The 15,544-nt window shown below is 34.5% G+C and overlaps 1 protein-coding gene across 1 annotated transcript; it reads left to right on the forward strand.

Annotated features, from left to right (window-relative positions):
• The first annotated feature begins 987 nt into the window (after positions 1-987).
• LOC121961492 (uncharacterized) lies at positions 988-12,509 on the forward strand. The gene is made up of 9 exons (XM_042511498.2): positions 988-1,187; positions 3,929-3,994; positions 5,277-5,402; positions 5,563-5,637; positions 6,436-6,531; positions 7,299-7,393; positions 8,628-8,733; positions 9,610-9,693; positions 11,179-12,509. Exons 1-9 carry the CDS (start codon positions 1,128-1,130, stop codon positions 11,299-11,301), a joined length of 831 nt encoding a protein of 276 aa, XP_042367432.2. The 5' UTR covers positions 988-1,127; the 3' UTR covers positions 11,302-12,509.
• Positions 12,510-15,544: the final 3,035 nt, after the last annotated feature.

The raw sequence follows: 15,544 nt of genomic DNA on the forward strand, positions 1-15,544 counted from the left end.
TTTCCTCTTTTGTGTCATCTCCTCTCCTTGTTTCCTCCTCTCTTCAATTTTCTTCTCTTTTTTCCTCTCCTCCCCTCCTCCGTTTCCTCTCCTTCCATGTTTACTCCTCTTCTCTCATCTCCTGTTTTCTCCTCTCATGTTTACTCCTTTCCTCACCTCTCCTCTCCTCCAATGTTTACTCTTCTCCTCTCCTCTAATATTTACTCCTCTCCTCTCCTCCCCTCCCCTCTCCTCTCCTCTAATATTTACTCCTCTCCTCTCCTCTCATGTTTACTCCTCTCCTCTCCTCCCCTCCCCTCTCCTCTCCTCTCCTCTAATATTTACTCCTCTCCTCTCCTCTCATGTTTATTCCTCTCCTCCTCTCTCCTCCTCTCTCCTCTCCTCTCATGTTTACTCCTCTACCCCTCTCTCCTCTCCTCTCCTCTCCTCTCATGTTTACTCCTCTCCTCCTCTCTCCTCCTCTCTCCTCTCTTCCCCTCTCCTCTCCTCCTCTCCTCTCCTCTCATGTTTACTCCTCTCCTCCTCTCTCCTCTCCTCCTCTCTCCTCTCCTCTCATGTTTACTCCTCTCCTCCTCTCCTCTCCTCTCCTCTCCTCTCATGTTTACTCCTCTCCTCCTCTCTCCTCTCCTCTCCTCTCCTCTCCTCTCCTCTCCTCTCATGTTTACTCCTCTCCTCCTCTCTCCTCTCCTCTCTCCTCTCCTCTCCTCTAATATTTACTCCTCTCCTCTCCTCTCATGTTTATTCCTCTCCTCCTCTCTCCTCCTCTCTCCTCTCCTCTCCTCTCCTCCCCTCTCCTCTCCTCTCCTCTCCTCCTCTCTCCTTTCCTCGCCTCTCCTCTCCTCTCCTCCCCTCTCCTCTCCTCTCCTCCTCTCTCCTCTCCTCTCCTCTCCTCTCCTCTCATGTTTACTCCTCTCCTCCTCTCCTCCTCTCTCCTCTCCTCTCCTCCAGCTGATCTTCCAAACTTGGTCATGTTCTTCGTTCTGCAGCCAAACACTCCTGAGCTTTAAACAACATCCATCACACACACACTCACACACACACACACACACACACACACACACTCACACAGAGTGGGCTCTGGTCTCTGCTCTGTTTCTATTTTAGCTCAGCGCTCTCAGACGGCGGTCATGGCTCGCTGCAGGAGTTACTTACGAGGACTCGCCATCTGTGTCACCGTTCTGCTACTGGTGAGCTAACTGCTAAGAGCTAACTGCTAACTGCTAACGGCATGTTGTGATGACGATGAGCAGCAGTGGTTATAAATTTATTAGAAGAGGAAAAGAAAAGAAAATAAGGTGTTGAAAATTTTGTTTTTTCTGTTTATTTAGCATTACTCAGTGCTGCCTTTTATTTTGCACTGCAATAAATATAAAGGCAGAATAAAATATAGTGGTAAAACTTTTCTGCAGAATACAAATATGTGAGGATTTGTGTATTCGATGTAAAAAACTTAATTGTATATGTCAGTACATTTACATTATATGTACTTTTGACGTTTTGACAAGAGAAATTAATTTCACCACGAGGTCCATTTTATGTGGAAACTGCGATCAAATGATCTTTTTCTGCTTATCATAAAATTTCTTTATTTTTTCTTCTTTTTTTCTCTTCCATGCTGTTTTTAAAAAGTAAAAATATTTTTTAAAATTTCTAATACTTATAATAATCAATCAATCACATACTAAAAGATTCATATTCAACCTGCTCCGTGTCTTGAGAACGTTTGAGGTACGGGTAAAATATATTCATCTTAGTACTGTTTTTAATAATCATTACTTAAACATATTAATTACATCACTACATTAAAAAAATATAGATTGATCTATATTAATATTATTATTGTTGCGCTTATCTCAGATATAAAAAGTAACTACAAACATCCTCTCAACTTCAGTTTATAAAGTTAAATGTAAGAGAGAACTGTCTTAATTCAATAATCTAATTTTCTTTAGCGCAACAACAATAATGTTTTCAAGCACATCATAGTACAACTAAAAGTAGTTGCTAATATTAGGATAAATATAGATGCCAGTAAACTTTAAGTATTGGTATGACTAAATTTAAACATTTCTTTTGATCACTAAATTATTTTAAATACACTGAAGAAACAAGTCTTGGATTTCTTTCAGCACTATTCAGTTCATTGTGGTGTTCCTCAAGGGTCGATCTTGGGGCCTCTACTTTTTCATCTCTTTACAGCCTGTTATTAATGACACTGATGCTCTTTTTAGATTTCAGCACTGAAATCAATTCAGTCTATCTTAAAACCTCTTTAGTTGGGCTTATATTTAAAATGTCTTGTGGCCATTGTTTTGTTTTAAGTTTTTAATGTTGTTTAAAAAGGTTTTAATTGCATTTAATCTGTTTTATTCTTATTATTTTTAATCTTTGTTTCTATTTTTTGTATAATTTCAATTTTCTGTGACAGTCTCAAATTGTTTTACTGTTTATACTTGTGCTTACTAAAAGCTTGTCAGTCACCTGTAAAGCACTTTGAATTGCAAATAAATATAAGTTAATTCTCATTATTATCAACGCGTCGGCTATGAGCAATAAAAAAAAGATATGACACTTTTGCACCAGAGATGTACTGAAAAATGTATTTTTAATGTATAATGTATATGAACTTTTTTAAGAACGTAAGTGTTTCTTTAAAGAGTTTGCGAGAATTAAACATTACGTAATACACGTTGATATTTTTTTGCGGTTAATCTTAATTTAGGTTTCCTGTTCTTTCCACCATGTCCTCTCACTCATCAACACATTCCTTTTAACATTATATAATACTCAAAATACACGACCATCAAATGATAAAAACTCCAAATATCTCATTTTATCTCATAAAATCATCATGCACCATTAAAAGTAGCTGCAGAAAAACTTTTTAATTCAAATATATACAATCTGAGTCACAGAGAAAAGCTGAAATATTGTTGTGGTTATTTCTTTTTAATGGCTCTTATTTTCCTGCTTCCTGTTTTGACTCCTGTGATGTTTTTGTTTACTTTCTATCAGCAGATTACAGTAATTAGTAACCACGTGTTTAAATGGGCTGGAATAACAGCTTGTTTGTTTGACATGCTATTGTTGTTTTATTTTACATGTTTTTGTCTTTACATGTTAAATATGGATTGAATCTGTGTTTTCTTTGTTGTTGTTTGTTTTGCAAACATTTGTATTGTTTTCTATGTTTATGAAAACATGGATTAAAAAGCAAAACATTTCAATATTTTCATTTGTTATTGCATTTAACATTTTACCTTTGTCACATTACCTTTATGTACTTCTACTTCCTCTTTTATAACCTGTTTACATTTCTCGCTGTATATTTATATAATACGTATGCATATATTAGTACTGCTCAGGATGCATAAACATTGCTTTTTACATTACAGTTTATACATCATGCTATTTTAAATCTTGTATTTGGACCCTGTGTGTTTACATGTCTCAGATACTCATTTTTACTTGCATGTTTTTGTCTTTTATAAATATTTAATGAGAGTTGCTGGAGGGAGCCTGACATGAAGATTATTTTTTGCCTAATACGACTGCTGCTCTGTAATTGTTGTGAATATGATGATAAATAACCTTTAAAAATTAAGCTGCAGTACAGTAGCTGCAAAAACTGATATACTGCCAAAAACTCTTGTTCCCAGAAAATTATTCAGAGGGAGAATATTCCCTAAAGCTGCTGCTGGAGTCTGGAAACTTTAAATGGAGAGAAATTATGGTTGTTTTTTTTTTCCTGTGACTGTGAGACGGAGGACGTCAGAGCTCGCAGCTGATGGGAGTCTGATGAGCGTCTCTCCGGGGAAACACAATAGTTTCTCAGGAATGTTGCTGCAGTTAAAGACTTCCTCCTCCAGTGAAAGCCAACAAACACTCAGTCACAGCAGTTTAATCCAACTTCATTATGTCTCCGCAGGTGTCTGGTGTGGTGATGATCGGTGTCGGGTTTTCCCCCATCGACGGCAACACACCGGTCGCCCAGGTAATTGTGTGTGTGCTTAAGTCCAACAAATAAAATGAAAGTTTTACTGCCGTGTGCCGCCTGTTGGTCTGTTGCTGGAGCTGCTTTCTCCTTACAAAAACCAGATGTTACATAATTATCTTAATAGAGGAGGGATTAAACAAATAAGTAATAAACTACATAAATTTGGAATTAAATAAATAAATATAAAATGAGCGTTTAAATACCTCTCCATAAAATTTAATTAGGGAGACAAAAAAAATCCCAATTAAATAAATGAATAAGAAAAAAATAGAATTAATATATGTCCATTTCAACTTTCTAAAATCATTGCAGTATTTTTTAATAAATCATCATGAGTAGAAATTATTTATTTATTTATTTAATCATGTATTATTCTTTTTTGGCTTGGTGTGGATATTTAATAATAAAACTGAGAAGATTTTTGTTATTTTAAGTCATGAATAAAATACCAAAAATGAATAATGCTAATTAAAATGCATATATTTCAAATTAAATATTAGAAATTACAAAAATGATCATTTGTAGGATTAATATTAAGACATAATTGCAATTTTTACATGAATACAATAATTTCAAAAAATATTTGATAAATAATTAACTGTATGTTTATGATAAAGATATAATTGAAATGAATAAATATTAGATACATTTTAAGAATTCAAACCTATAATATTTAAAATAATATCTTATACAAATTGGATCAATCATAATGTGCATCATTATAATAAAGATTAGTTGAGTGATGATGATGATGATGATGATGATGATGAATACAACAACAACAACAACAACAATAATATTAATACTAATAATACTAGTACTACAACTACTGCTGCTACTACTACTACTACTAATTATTATTATTATTATTATTCTAGATTAAGAATTATTGCCTATATAGTTATACTTTTATTAATTATTTTACAACAATTTGATAACAATTACAGAGCAGCAGTCAAATTAAGCAATGAAAATATTCAGGTCAAGCTCCCCCGAACAACTCTCATTAAATAATCATAAAAGACAAAAACAAGCGAGTACGAATGAGTATCTGAGACATCGAACAATAAACAACTGAGATTTAAAATTTTAAAAATTATTATTTATTTTTTTTAAATAAAATGTTTAATCCTGTGGACATTAAACTGAAAGTGATAAGTCAACTACGATTCCCAGCGTGCATTTTTTTATTATATTGCTCTGAATTATTTTGTATTTTGTGCTAATTGTTTTGACACAAAATCTGCATCGTAAATCTGATTATTTTAATCTCTCCTAGTTGTTTGACCAGTTGTCCACCAGCGACGGCTTACTGGTCCTGCAGGTGTTCGGTCCCATCACAGTGATTTTATCTGTTCTGGGCATCTGCGCTGCATCTTTGGACACTAAACCTCTGCTGCTAGTGGTGAGACACACACACACACGCACACGCACACGCACGCACGCACACACACACACACACACACACACACACACACACACACACACACACACACACACACACACACACACACACACACACACACACAGAGGGGGCGAGGCTAACGTGTCGTTATCTCCTGCAGTTTTCTGCTCTGATATTCGTGGAGTTTGTGGCTCTGATGGTGGTCGCCTCGCCGCTGGTTCAGGTTCAAGCTCAGGTGACTCTGCCTGTGTGTCTCTGTCCCTTCATGACTGTGATGATCCACTTTAACCGACACTGCTGCCCCTGCAGGCGTAACTGTTCATCACGACATTACAGATTTAAATGGTGCACGTTGTTTTTGTGACTATATTTTTATTTGAGTGGAAAACCTCATGACCCCGGCCTTTAACCCTATAAAAACCTGGATCAACATCACTTTTCTGTGCTGCACTCAGACACCTTTCACAAGTATTTAAACCTTTGAACCCTGACCTTTGTTTGATTTATTTTAAAAAAAAACATGGGAAAAAGGCAATAAGAAACTTGGCAAGAAACGTCCCGCAATTTGCAAGAAATTAGTAGTTTTAGAAAATAAATTTTTTAAAAGCTAAAATTTTCCAGAGAACTATTTCTAATTATCATTACTATATATATATATATATATATATATATATATATATATGTATATAAAATTATTTTACACTCTAACTTTTTACCCAGGGCATTTCCCTCTTTTTTTTTTTTATTATTTAAATTATTTTTTTTTTTTTTAAAGACCTGTCATGTTCATTTGAGTTTCACTGACATTTATACATAAGTAATCAACCATAAAACAAACTTAATCGCAGAAATGTTATTCATATTGACACTGAAATCAGATTCGAGGTTGATTTTGAAGATTAAAATTTGTTTTCTTTACAATTTTTAAACTTTTAATTAAAACGCCTTAAAGATCAAACTCTCGGTGTTCTTCATCTGTCTCTTCTGTTTGCACATCACCGTGGCGTTGTGTTGCGTTGTGTCTGTTTTGCAGATGGACGGTGCCGTGGACGAGGTGTTTCAGAACGTGACTCCCCTCCACAGAGCGGACAGTTACATCCAGAACGAACTTAACAAACTTCAGACCTCCGTAAGAGACGGAAAGGATTACGGGAAACAAAGTGAAGCTAATAAACGGTTTAAAGGGCATTTTAACTTCAGTATTCTTTAACCTGAACCCTATTTTCACATTTTTTGCATGATCACATTAGTGTGCAACCACTTAAAGTCTGTTTTTGCCACTTACAGGCTCAGATTACTGTTCTAAAGAAAGGATCCACAATAATGCATCATATTAGTTATTGTGCATTTTGTATCGATATTCTAGTTTTGCAAAGTAACTAAAGTCATCAAATAAATGTAATAGTGTGGAAGTATAAAGTGGCATAAAACAGAGAGACTAGTAAAATAGTAACCTCGAGTAAGATTTCACCTCTGAAGTTTTTGCCGGTGTTATGACTTTTTTGTCTGACAATAATTCATTTTTCATCTCATAAAAACGATAAAGTTAAAGACTTTTTGTCCATTCAGTCTCTCCCGTCACACATAAACAACCAGCCAAAAACCAAATAAATATCAGGAAAGTTGCACATATTTACTGAATAATTTATTACAGTTTAACCATGGGAGAATATTTCTCTGCAGTGAAATAAAAACTTTAGTTTTAAGAAGAAATGACTCCTGATTCCAGATCTTAGTTTTATAAATTCCAAAATAATAATGAATCTTTCTTTAATTTAAATTTGACTGGCCAGAATTACACTGAATTTTATTTGACTTGTTCTAATAATTGTATTATAATAATAATAATAATAATAATAATAATAATAATAATAATAATAATAATCTGTTTTTCAGGACTTTTGTTGTGGTTTGAGGAGTTTTGAGGACTGGGGAAATCAAATTCCCGTCACCTGTTTGTGCAGATCTCCGGACCCTGACCTGCAGCCCAGGTGAGACAGCAAAACGGAAAAAAACTTGTTTCAGTATTTTCAGGTTTCTATCAGTATTTTTTAAATCTTTTTGACTTTTTTGAAGATAAAGATTGAAGAAGCGTTTTGTAGATTTAAGGGAAGTCTCTGTTTTTTGACGAGTTTCTCAAAGACTTTCTGGACTTTTTGTGATCTTCTAGACATTTCTGGAGTCAAAATTGGTGTTTTAGAAAAAGAGAGTTTCAGATTTTTATTGTGTTTGAGCTACGAGAAAAAAATCTGCATTTGTTTCTTTTCCTTAATTAAGAGGTTTTGGGGTCTTTAAAACTGTTTGATTTTTGAAAACTTTTTTTTTTTAGGTTTTTTTTTTAGTTCTGAGAAAAGTAAGCAAGAATCTAAAATATTTTTCTGGATTTCTGGTTTTGAGATTTATCACGGTAGTTTGTGATTTTTTTTACAAGAGTTTTAGTTTCTCTTAAACCTTTTGAGCATCAAGAAGAATTTTTGGATTTCTCTAATAAGTTTGTGATTTTTTTTTTTTCTTAAAATTTCCCTCAATTTTGTTTCATTATTTTCCTGATACATGTAAAAGCTTTCAGAAGACTTTTAAAGTTAGACATTCATTAATAGGATTTTTAGTTTTGACTTTTATTTTTACTTTTTAATTTTAGGATTTTCTGACATTTTTGGATTTCTGGAATAGTTCTAGTTTAATGCATTTCTACATCTCGATGAGCGTCTACAAGATTTGAAAGCTAAATGTTAAGTTCAATTTTAAGCTCCTAAAAGAGTTTCTGGATTTCTGGAATAGTTGCAGTTTCCCTATAAAACTTTCAAACTACTGGAGGAATTTTTGGGAATTCTCTGATTTCTATTGAAGTGAGTCAAAGAGCTTTTGTGCGTCTAGATAAATCTGCAAAATTAGGGGAAACTTTTGCGAGCTTCTTGCAGAATTTGTACATTTCTTGAAAGGTTTTAAGAAAGCCTTGAAAGTTTTTGAATGATTGGACTTCAGGAGGGTTTTTGAGTTTCTCCCTATAGTGATTTTGAGCCTCTGGAAGGATTTTTAGATTCTCAAAATTCAACATCTCCGGTTAAACGAAGAGAATTTAGGTTTAGAGAGGTTTGCTAGACTCTCGAGGAATTTTACTTTTTTCTAGAAGTGTCTGACAGCTGGGAAACTCTGACTCTTTGTTTTCAGTTTTGTTCTGGAAATGTTGATCAGGTTTTGACTTCTTCTTCTCTCCCTCTGAAGCGCTCGGCCTGGTAACTCCAGCTCAGAGGGGCCCTGCGTGATGGTGACCGCTGACCTTTACCCTCCCACCCAAAAAGTCACGGATAAACGATGGGTTCACTCCGAGGTAACTGAACGCCGCGGCCTCGTTTTCTTTTTCCCGTCTTTAATTTGCTTTGTGTTTTTTTACGGTCTTCGGTCTTTCTTCCCCTCGCCACCTCATCTCGACTTCCTTCCTTTTCACTTCCTGTGTTTCTCTGGCAGAATCAGCGACTTCTTTTAAAACTCTTCGTAAAACCCATTTTTATAGACTTGCCTTTATGCGAAGTCGTCTTTTAATTCTTCTTTGAAGTTGTTTTTTAATGTGCCTTTTAACTCCTCTTTTACTTTTATTCATTTTTTAATTTTTTTTTTGTCTTTAAATTTTAGCCTCTAATTTATCTTTTTATTGTTATTATTATCAGTGTTCTCTGTTGAATTTATCTAATATGTCCGAATCCCCTACTTTATTCTGCCATCACTTTTTTCTGCCCTTTGTCGGCATTATCGACTCTGGCATTAGTTATTATTATCATCATCATCATTATAATGATAATAATAATAATAACAATAACAACAACAACAACAATAATAATAATAACAATAATAATAATAACAATAATAACAATAACAACAACAACAACAATAATAATAATAATAACAATAATAATAATAATAATAAATATTATTATTATTATTATCTATTTCTTCCTTTCATCAACAGCAGTCTTCATGCTTTTTATCTCTAATTCAAAATCACTTCATATTTATGTTATTTCACAAAAATAAAATCTGTTTGCTCTGAAAATGTCCGGACACTGACGATGTGAACTTTCCTCCTCATCACTCTATGACTGACCTCTGACCTCTGACCTCTGACCTCACTGTGGAGGATAACAGAGTTTTCCTGATGTGCCTCAACAGAAAGAGGCATATTTTATTAATTGTGACCTTTGACCTGCAGCCGTGCGGCCCCATCCTGAAGAGCTACCTGAGCTTCCCCATCAAACTCAGGATAGGAATCATTTCTGCCTTCGCCACCATTGCGGTAAAACATCACACGCTGTCTTTTTGTTCAATTTCACCAATTTTATGATTTTTTTCTTGTTTCTTCCCAGCTGGTAGCGGACGTCGATTTGGTAACAGGAAGTCGTTGGCCTCTTTCACTCAACGAACGTTAAATTTTGCTGGAATGAAAATCGGGACGACGATATTTTAAATGTCTAATGATAGAATTTCACATTGTGTGGACGTCAACATTACGACGTTTTAAAGAGTTTCGTTCTCTTTATCTAACAGCAAAATGTTGCTGTTCTGCGTATAACAAATATTTATAAGTTTGAAGAGTTTACGAGAAATTTCGGAGACATTTCAGCAGTTTTTATAAATGTGATACATTTCTCAGTCAGATTATGAATTTACGGATGTGTAAAGTTTGTAGTTTGTTTATGATTTTACACAATGATATAAAAGTTTACATTTAAATTAGCTTTAAGTACAGTTTTGGAGTTCCTGGAATCATTACAAGCTTCTTACATTTTTTTTAGAATTTTTTTTTTTTTTTAATAATTTCCTAAATTGTTTCTAGTTTGAAGATACGTTTTTATTTTGTGTTATGAAATTTTAAATTTTCTAGACAGGCATTTCTATAAGCATGATACGCTTGTGGGAAAGTTTAACCCTTTGAGAGCTGGATCAACATCGGTTTTCTTGTGCTGCACTCACACTTTTTAGACGCTGTTTAACCCTTCGAAACCTGAATAAATTGGTTTGACTTTTGTCAAAATCATGGAGGGAAAAGGCAATGAGCAACTTGGCAAGATGTCCCACAGATCGCAGGGAGTTAGAAAAAAAATGTGGCAAGGGAAAAAGCTGAAAAATATTATTATTTATTTATTTTTAAGGGAGGAAATTACAGAAAAAAAAGAAAAATTAAAATATTTAAAAAATTTAAACATCATAAAAAATAAAACATTTAAATTATTAATTCATTATTAATTAAATAATTAATTAAATTATTCAAAATTGTGTTTAAATTATGTTACAGAAAAAAAACACGTTTTTCAATTTTCAGATTTGTTTTGGGTCAGTTATTGTTTTTTCACCTTTCTTTGTTTTTGTGCTTATTTATAGGTAATTTTCTCTTTTTTACTAACTTATTTCTATATTTCTGTGCTGTGTCTTGCATACATGCTTTTAGATTTGTTAACATGATTCTGGAAATGTTTCTAAGTTTCTGGATCAGTTTCAGAGTTTAAATTTCCAGAATGTGTTTCAAGTATTATAGGTTTTCTTTACTACTCTGAAAGCAGTATAAGTGCGTAGGCCTGTGTATTATACTTCCTCAGAAATGTTTACGGGTTTATGTGAAAACGTTTTTCAGATTTTCGGATTTTATGAGAAGCTAAATTAACATGGATTCTTTTTTTTTTTTAAATCATCCATTTCGTTTTTTCTGATGAACATAAATCTCCAGAGTCGATGTGCTTCTGAGAAAGTTTTGAAATAAAGTATTTTACGTCCGGTGTTGCAGATGGCGGCCATTGCTCTGTGTCTGACGTTGGGTCTGGAGGAATACTGGAAGACGCCTCCGGTAGAAACTACGGTCGATGACTTCAACAGAGTGAAATATCAACCCAAACCCTCCCTCACCTGACCTCTGACCTCTGACCTCTGAGCCACGACCATTTCACCCGCAGGCGACCATCGCAAGACTTCAATCAAACTCTCGTTTGCTCTTTCAGGATCTGAAATCTTTCTAAAAAAAATATTTATATTTGACAGAGAGTTCGTCTTAAAAAAACTAAAAATTCGTTTTTCAGTGACTCACTGTGTGTTTACTCTCAGGCCTCCAAAAACAACAAAAACGCGCGTCTGTACTACGGCTGTCCCAAATCTTTCGAAGCGTAAAGCTACGATAATCGACATCCTAACTTAGGACTCAAGTGCTTCTTCTTTGCGATTTTTAAATGTTTTATTATGCAGGTGTAAGCCGACATGGCGAGTCATCACGGTTTGCTGCTTTGCGGTGAATTTCCACGTTTACATTTCACGCTCCTCGTATCCTGCTGCTGGTGACCTTCCACGATGCCGCCACGGTGAGTTTCTAGAAGAAATTCAGAGTTTCAGAAAGTGTTTTTGAGATTTTTCAAAGAATTTACGGATTTCTGGAAATGTTTGAGTTTCTCTCGTGAGCTTCGGATCTCTGGGCTGATTTCTTTTTAAGTTTCTAAAAGAGCTTCTGAGGTTGTTTCGGTTTTATTTTGCTCTTCTTAAACGTGGATCCCTCACCGTGGAGACGTGAGAGCAACAGTGTTTTCTTCACAATTATTAACGTTTTGGGATTTTGGGAAATTTTGCAGATGTAAAAATGTTTCTAGGATTTAAGTGATTTTCTGAGATTTCGAGGCATTTTGAGGAAATTTCTACGATTTTAAGATATTATCAGACATTAGTACATTTCTTGGATTTTAGCATGTTTCTGGGATTTTAGGACGTTTAGGAAGGATTTTAGAACATTCCTATTATTTTTGGATATTTTCCGGATGTAAGAAAGTTTTTAAGATTTAAGGATGTTTGTAAGATTTTAGCAACAAAGTTTTCTTCACAATTTCAGCGTAACAAAGGGTGAGTGACTGATACAGAAAAGTGTCTTTAGGATAGTTTTTATCTCTGCTTTTGAACAGATATATTAACCCTGTCCGGTCGTGATGTTTATGTGATTATTCTTTGGATAATTAACTTCAGATGCTGAGAGTAAAAAAAAAAAAAAAAATTTAAAGAAGGAGTGGCTGCTGGTTGTGATGAAATGTTTGGCTGTCATCTTTGATAGTGGGTTATAAATAAAGTTTATTTTATCAGGAATATTTGTGTGGTTTTTAGTTGTAATTTCCTCCAATAGCCACAAGATGGTGGTAGAGATAAAAACAACAACACGCATCAGGTCTGTTTTTGTGTCTAAAAGCTACGTTTCCTCACAGCGTCAGTCACGAAAAACTTCAGGGAATGAACTTTGAGGTTATTTATAATGTATATTTGCACATGGTAAAAAAAGTATTTATGTTATAATAAATATAATCTACATAATATGAAATATATGTTACATTATCTCAGAACCAAACCTCACTATACTAAAACCTGTCACTCATATTACAAAATTACCACGAGCCTACACACCAAAAGTAGACAATTCTTATTATTATTTAAATAAATAAGGTATCATTTTTAAGTTTATACACTTTTGAAGACTTCATATGGTTTCGTGAGATTGACAGGAAATCAGGTTTGAGGTCTGCACCTCCTCATAAATCCAGCTTCTGGTTTCTGTAAAAAGTCACAGTCAGTTTCTGTGTCACAGATCCAGCAGCTGTGGCGGTAAATAAGTACACTCCAGTACTGCACGTAAGCACTTTAGTATTTCCATTTTTACCTCCATCTCAGAGGTAGTTATTGTACAGTTTACTGCTTTACATTTCTCTGACAGCAGATGACAGTTTTTCCTTCCTGTGACGTGAAAACTACGAATCTCCAGATGTCAAATATTTGTAATAAACTGACGGATGAAATGTTTCTTTATGCGATGAATAAATTCTCCTCCTTCTTAAGCTAAATAAAGTCTGTAAAAAACAAATAAATAAATAAAAACATTTCTGCAGCAGCCTCATGCACGTTTCTAGGATTTTAGGACATTTCTAGGATTTTAGGACATTTCTAGGATTTTAGGATATTCATTGGATTTTAGGACATTTTTCTTTATATTTGCAAGTTTCTCAGATTAAATTAAGTTTCTAGACTTTTAGAACATTTCTGGGATTTTAGGAATTTTTTTTTTAAATGTATTAATGTTTCTAGGATTTATGTGCGTTTTTAAGATTTTTGGGACATTTCTATGATTTTAACATATTTATCATATTTTAGACATTTTTAGATTTCAGAGGGTTTCACACATTTTACAACATTTCCAGGATTTTATGACATTTCTTGGATTTGACCACCCGTCTCTAATTTTAGACAGTTTTGAGGATTTTTAGAACATCTCTGGAATTTTAGGACATTTTCCAAGTTTAAGTAGCCTGTGTTTCTGAATTTAAGGACGTTTCTAGGATTTTAGGGCATGCAGGGGATCTTCCACTGGCACTTTTGTTTTTGTAGCCTCGGGCCGCGGGCCGTATATTGACTATCACTGTCGTAAATCCACAACACACTAGTCCCTCCAAAAAACCTGACACTTTGACAGCGATATAAAACACAGATATAAACAGAAACTAATATAACACACAAAAACATTCACGCAAAAAAAGAGCCGCACGCACGCACACACACACACACACACACACACAGCACAAAGCAGAAAGTGTGTTTGTGGACTCACCTGTTTGAGCTGTTATCCTGCTGGTCTCGTGCACCGTAAAGTCCTCCACGGTCCTTCTCTAAAGAAAAACACAGTCAGTCCACTCAGTGTCTCTGTGTCCAGTATGTCCTGTCCACCTGTCCTCTGCGGTCCGAGCTGTGACTGGATTTACTGTCACAAACAGCAGAAAGCTCCTCACCTGAAGGACCCACCGTGGACGCCATTAGCGCGGACGCCACCGGCGCCCCCGCGCGAAACCAGCATGCACCTGTCGGTGACGTACGCGGTAGGCGTGGTTAATTTGCGTCACTGAACGTGTCCGCCGTTTTTTTTTTGTGTGTTTTTTTTTATTTGAACCAAGATACAATAGGCCAACAATAACAATAAGATAACGTCATCCTAAATTTTAAGTTTTAATAATGTTTTTTAACTTTATGTCATCCTTGCGCTGCATGTTTATTTATTTATTTGATTATTTAATTTATGTTCTATAGACTTTTTGTCTGTGTTTGTTTGACAGTATATATATATATATATATAATTTTATCTTTGTTATCATTTTCTAGTTTTACAAAACTTTAGGTATCGCTGTTTATGTTGTCTTTGTGTCTGTGTTTTTTCTGTTTAGCATGTGAACCACTTTGGGCTGCATGTTTGTATGAAAGGGTCGATATTAATAAAGTTAAGTTGAGTTGATTGTATTGCCTTGAACAAGTACACACAAAAACCACTCTGTTACAGTTATAAGAGAATATGTTGGAAATTATCCGTTTTTGATAAAACATTGTATTTTATAATCTTATCTTTTTATCAAAGATAGCAGCCTTAATTGTAAAAGTGATTATAACTCAAACGGGCAAAACCTCCTTTTCTACTCTTTGTGTTCTTTATGTTTTCATGTTTCCTCTGTCTTTAAGTAAAACTATTTGAGCAAATGTAGCCTATTTAGTTACTTTCCACTGCAATCCAGAAGAATACTTATGGTTATAAGATGTGAGAATAATGCACATTACATTCAATTTATCCGTTTGTTTTGTACAAAATGTACATTCTTATTGTCTCAAGTGGGCTTTAAACCACGTCTATACTTTGCCAAAATCACTGCACTGTTAAAGAAAGAGGGGAAGTCCCAGCAGGGTGGCAGGTTGTTTGGACTGTACGTTTCTTCAGTGTTTCTTTTAGTCAGGACAATACACAATACATGTACCATAACATAGCGAGAAGCATATTTCCATTTATTTCCCATATTTCCCAGTTCGGATGTGCAGCAGCAACAGCAAAAAAATTGTTTAATTTTTTTTTTTTTTATCTGTACCTGTTCATAAGTTTGTATACTTTGGATATATTGAGATTAACATTTTACATTTGTATTGGCTCACAGATGGGTGTTTTTGTGTGTCAGACTGGTGGATTCAGACACACTCAGTTCTTTCACAGGACACAGGATTTCCTCTGGAGGCCGACCCGACAACTGATAACTTTATGTTCATGTTCACCTTAAACCTACAGAGGAAACATACACAAGCTCATAAAAACAAAACATAAAATC

The sequence above is a fragment of the Plectropomus leopardus genome, chromosome 22 (genome assembly GCF_026936395.1).
Source record: "Plectropomus leopardus strain MGB_pleo_1.0 chromosome 22, ASM2693639v1, whole genome shotgun sequence".
Lineage (NCBI taxonomy): Eukaryota > Metazoa > Chordata > Actinopteri > Perciformes > Serranidae > Plectropomus > Plectropomus leopardus.

Coding starts and splice junctions, on each gene's coding strand:
- LOC121961492 (XM_042511498.2), top strand. CDS start 1,128: ATGGCTCGCTGCAGGAGTTACTTACGAGGACTCGCCATCTGTGTCACC. Junction 1,188..3,928: donor GTGTCACCGTTCTGCTACTG/GTGAGCTAACTG, acceptor ATGTCTCCGCAG/GTGTCTGGTGTGGTGATGAT. Junction 8,734..9,609: donor AACGATGGGTTCACTCCGAG/GTAACTGAACGC, acceptor TTTGACCTGCAG/CCGTGCGGCCCCATCCTGAA.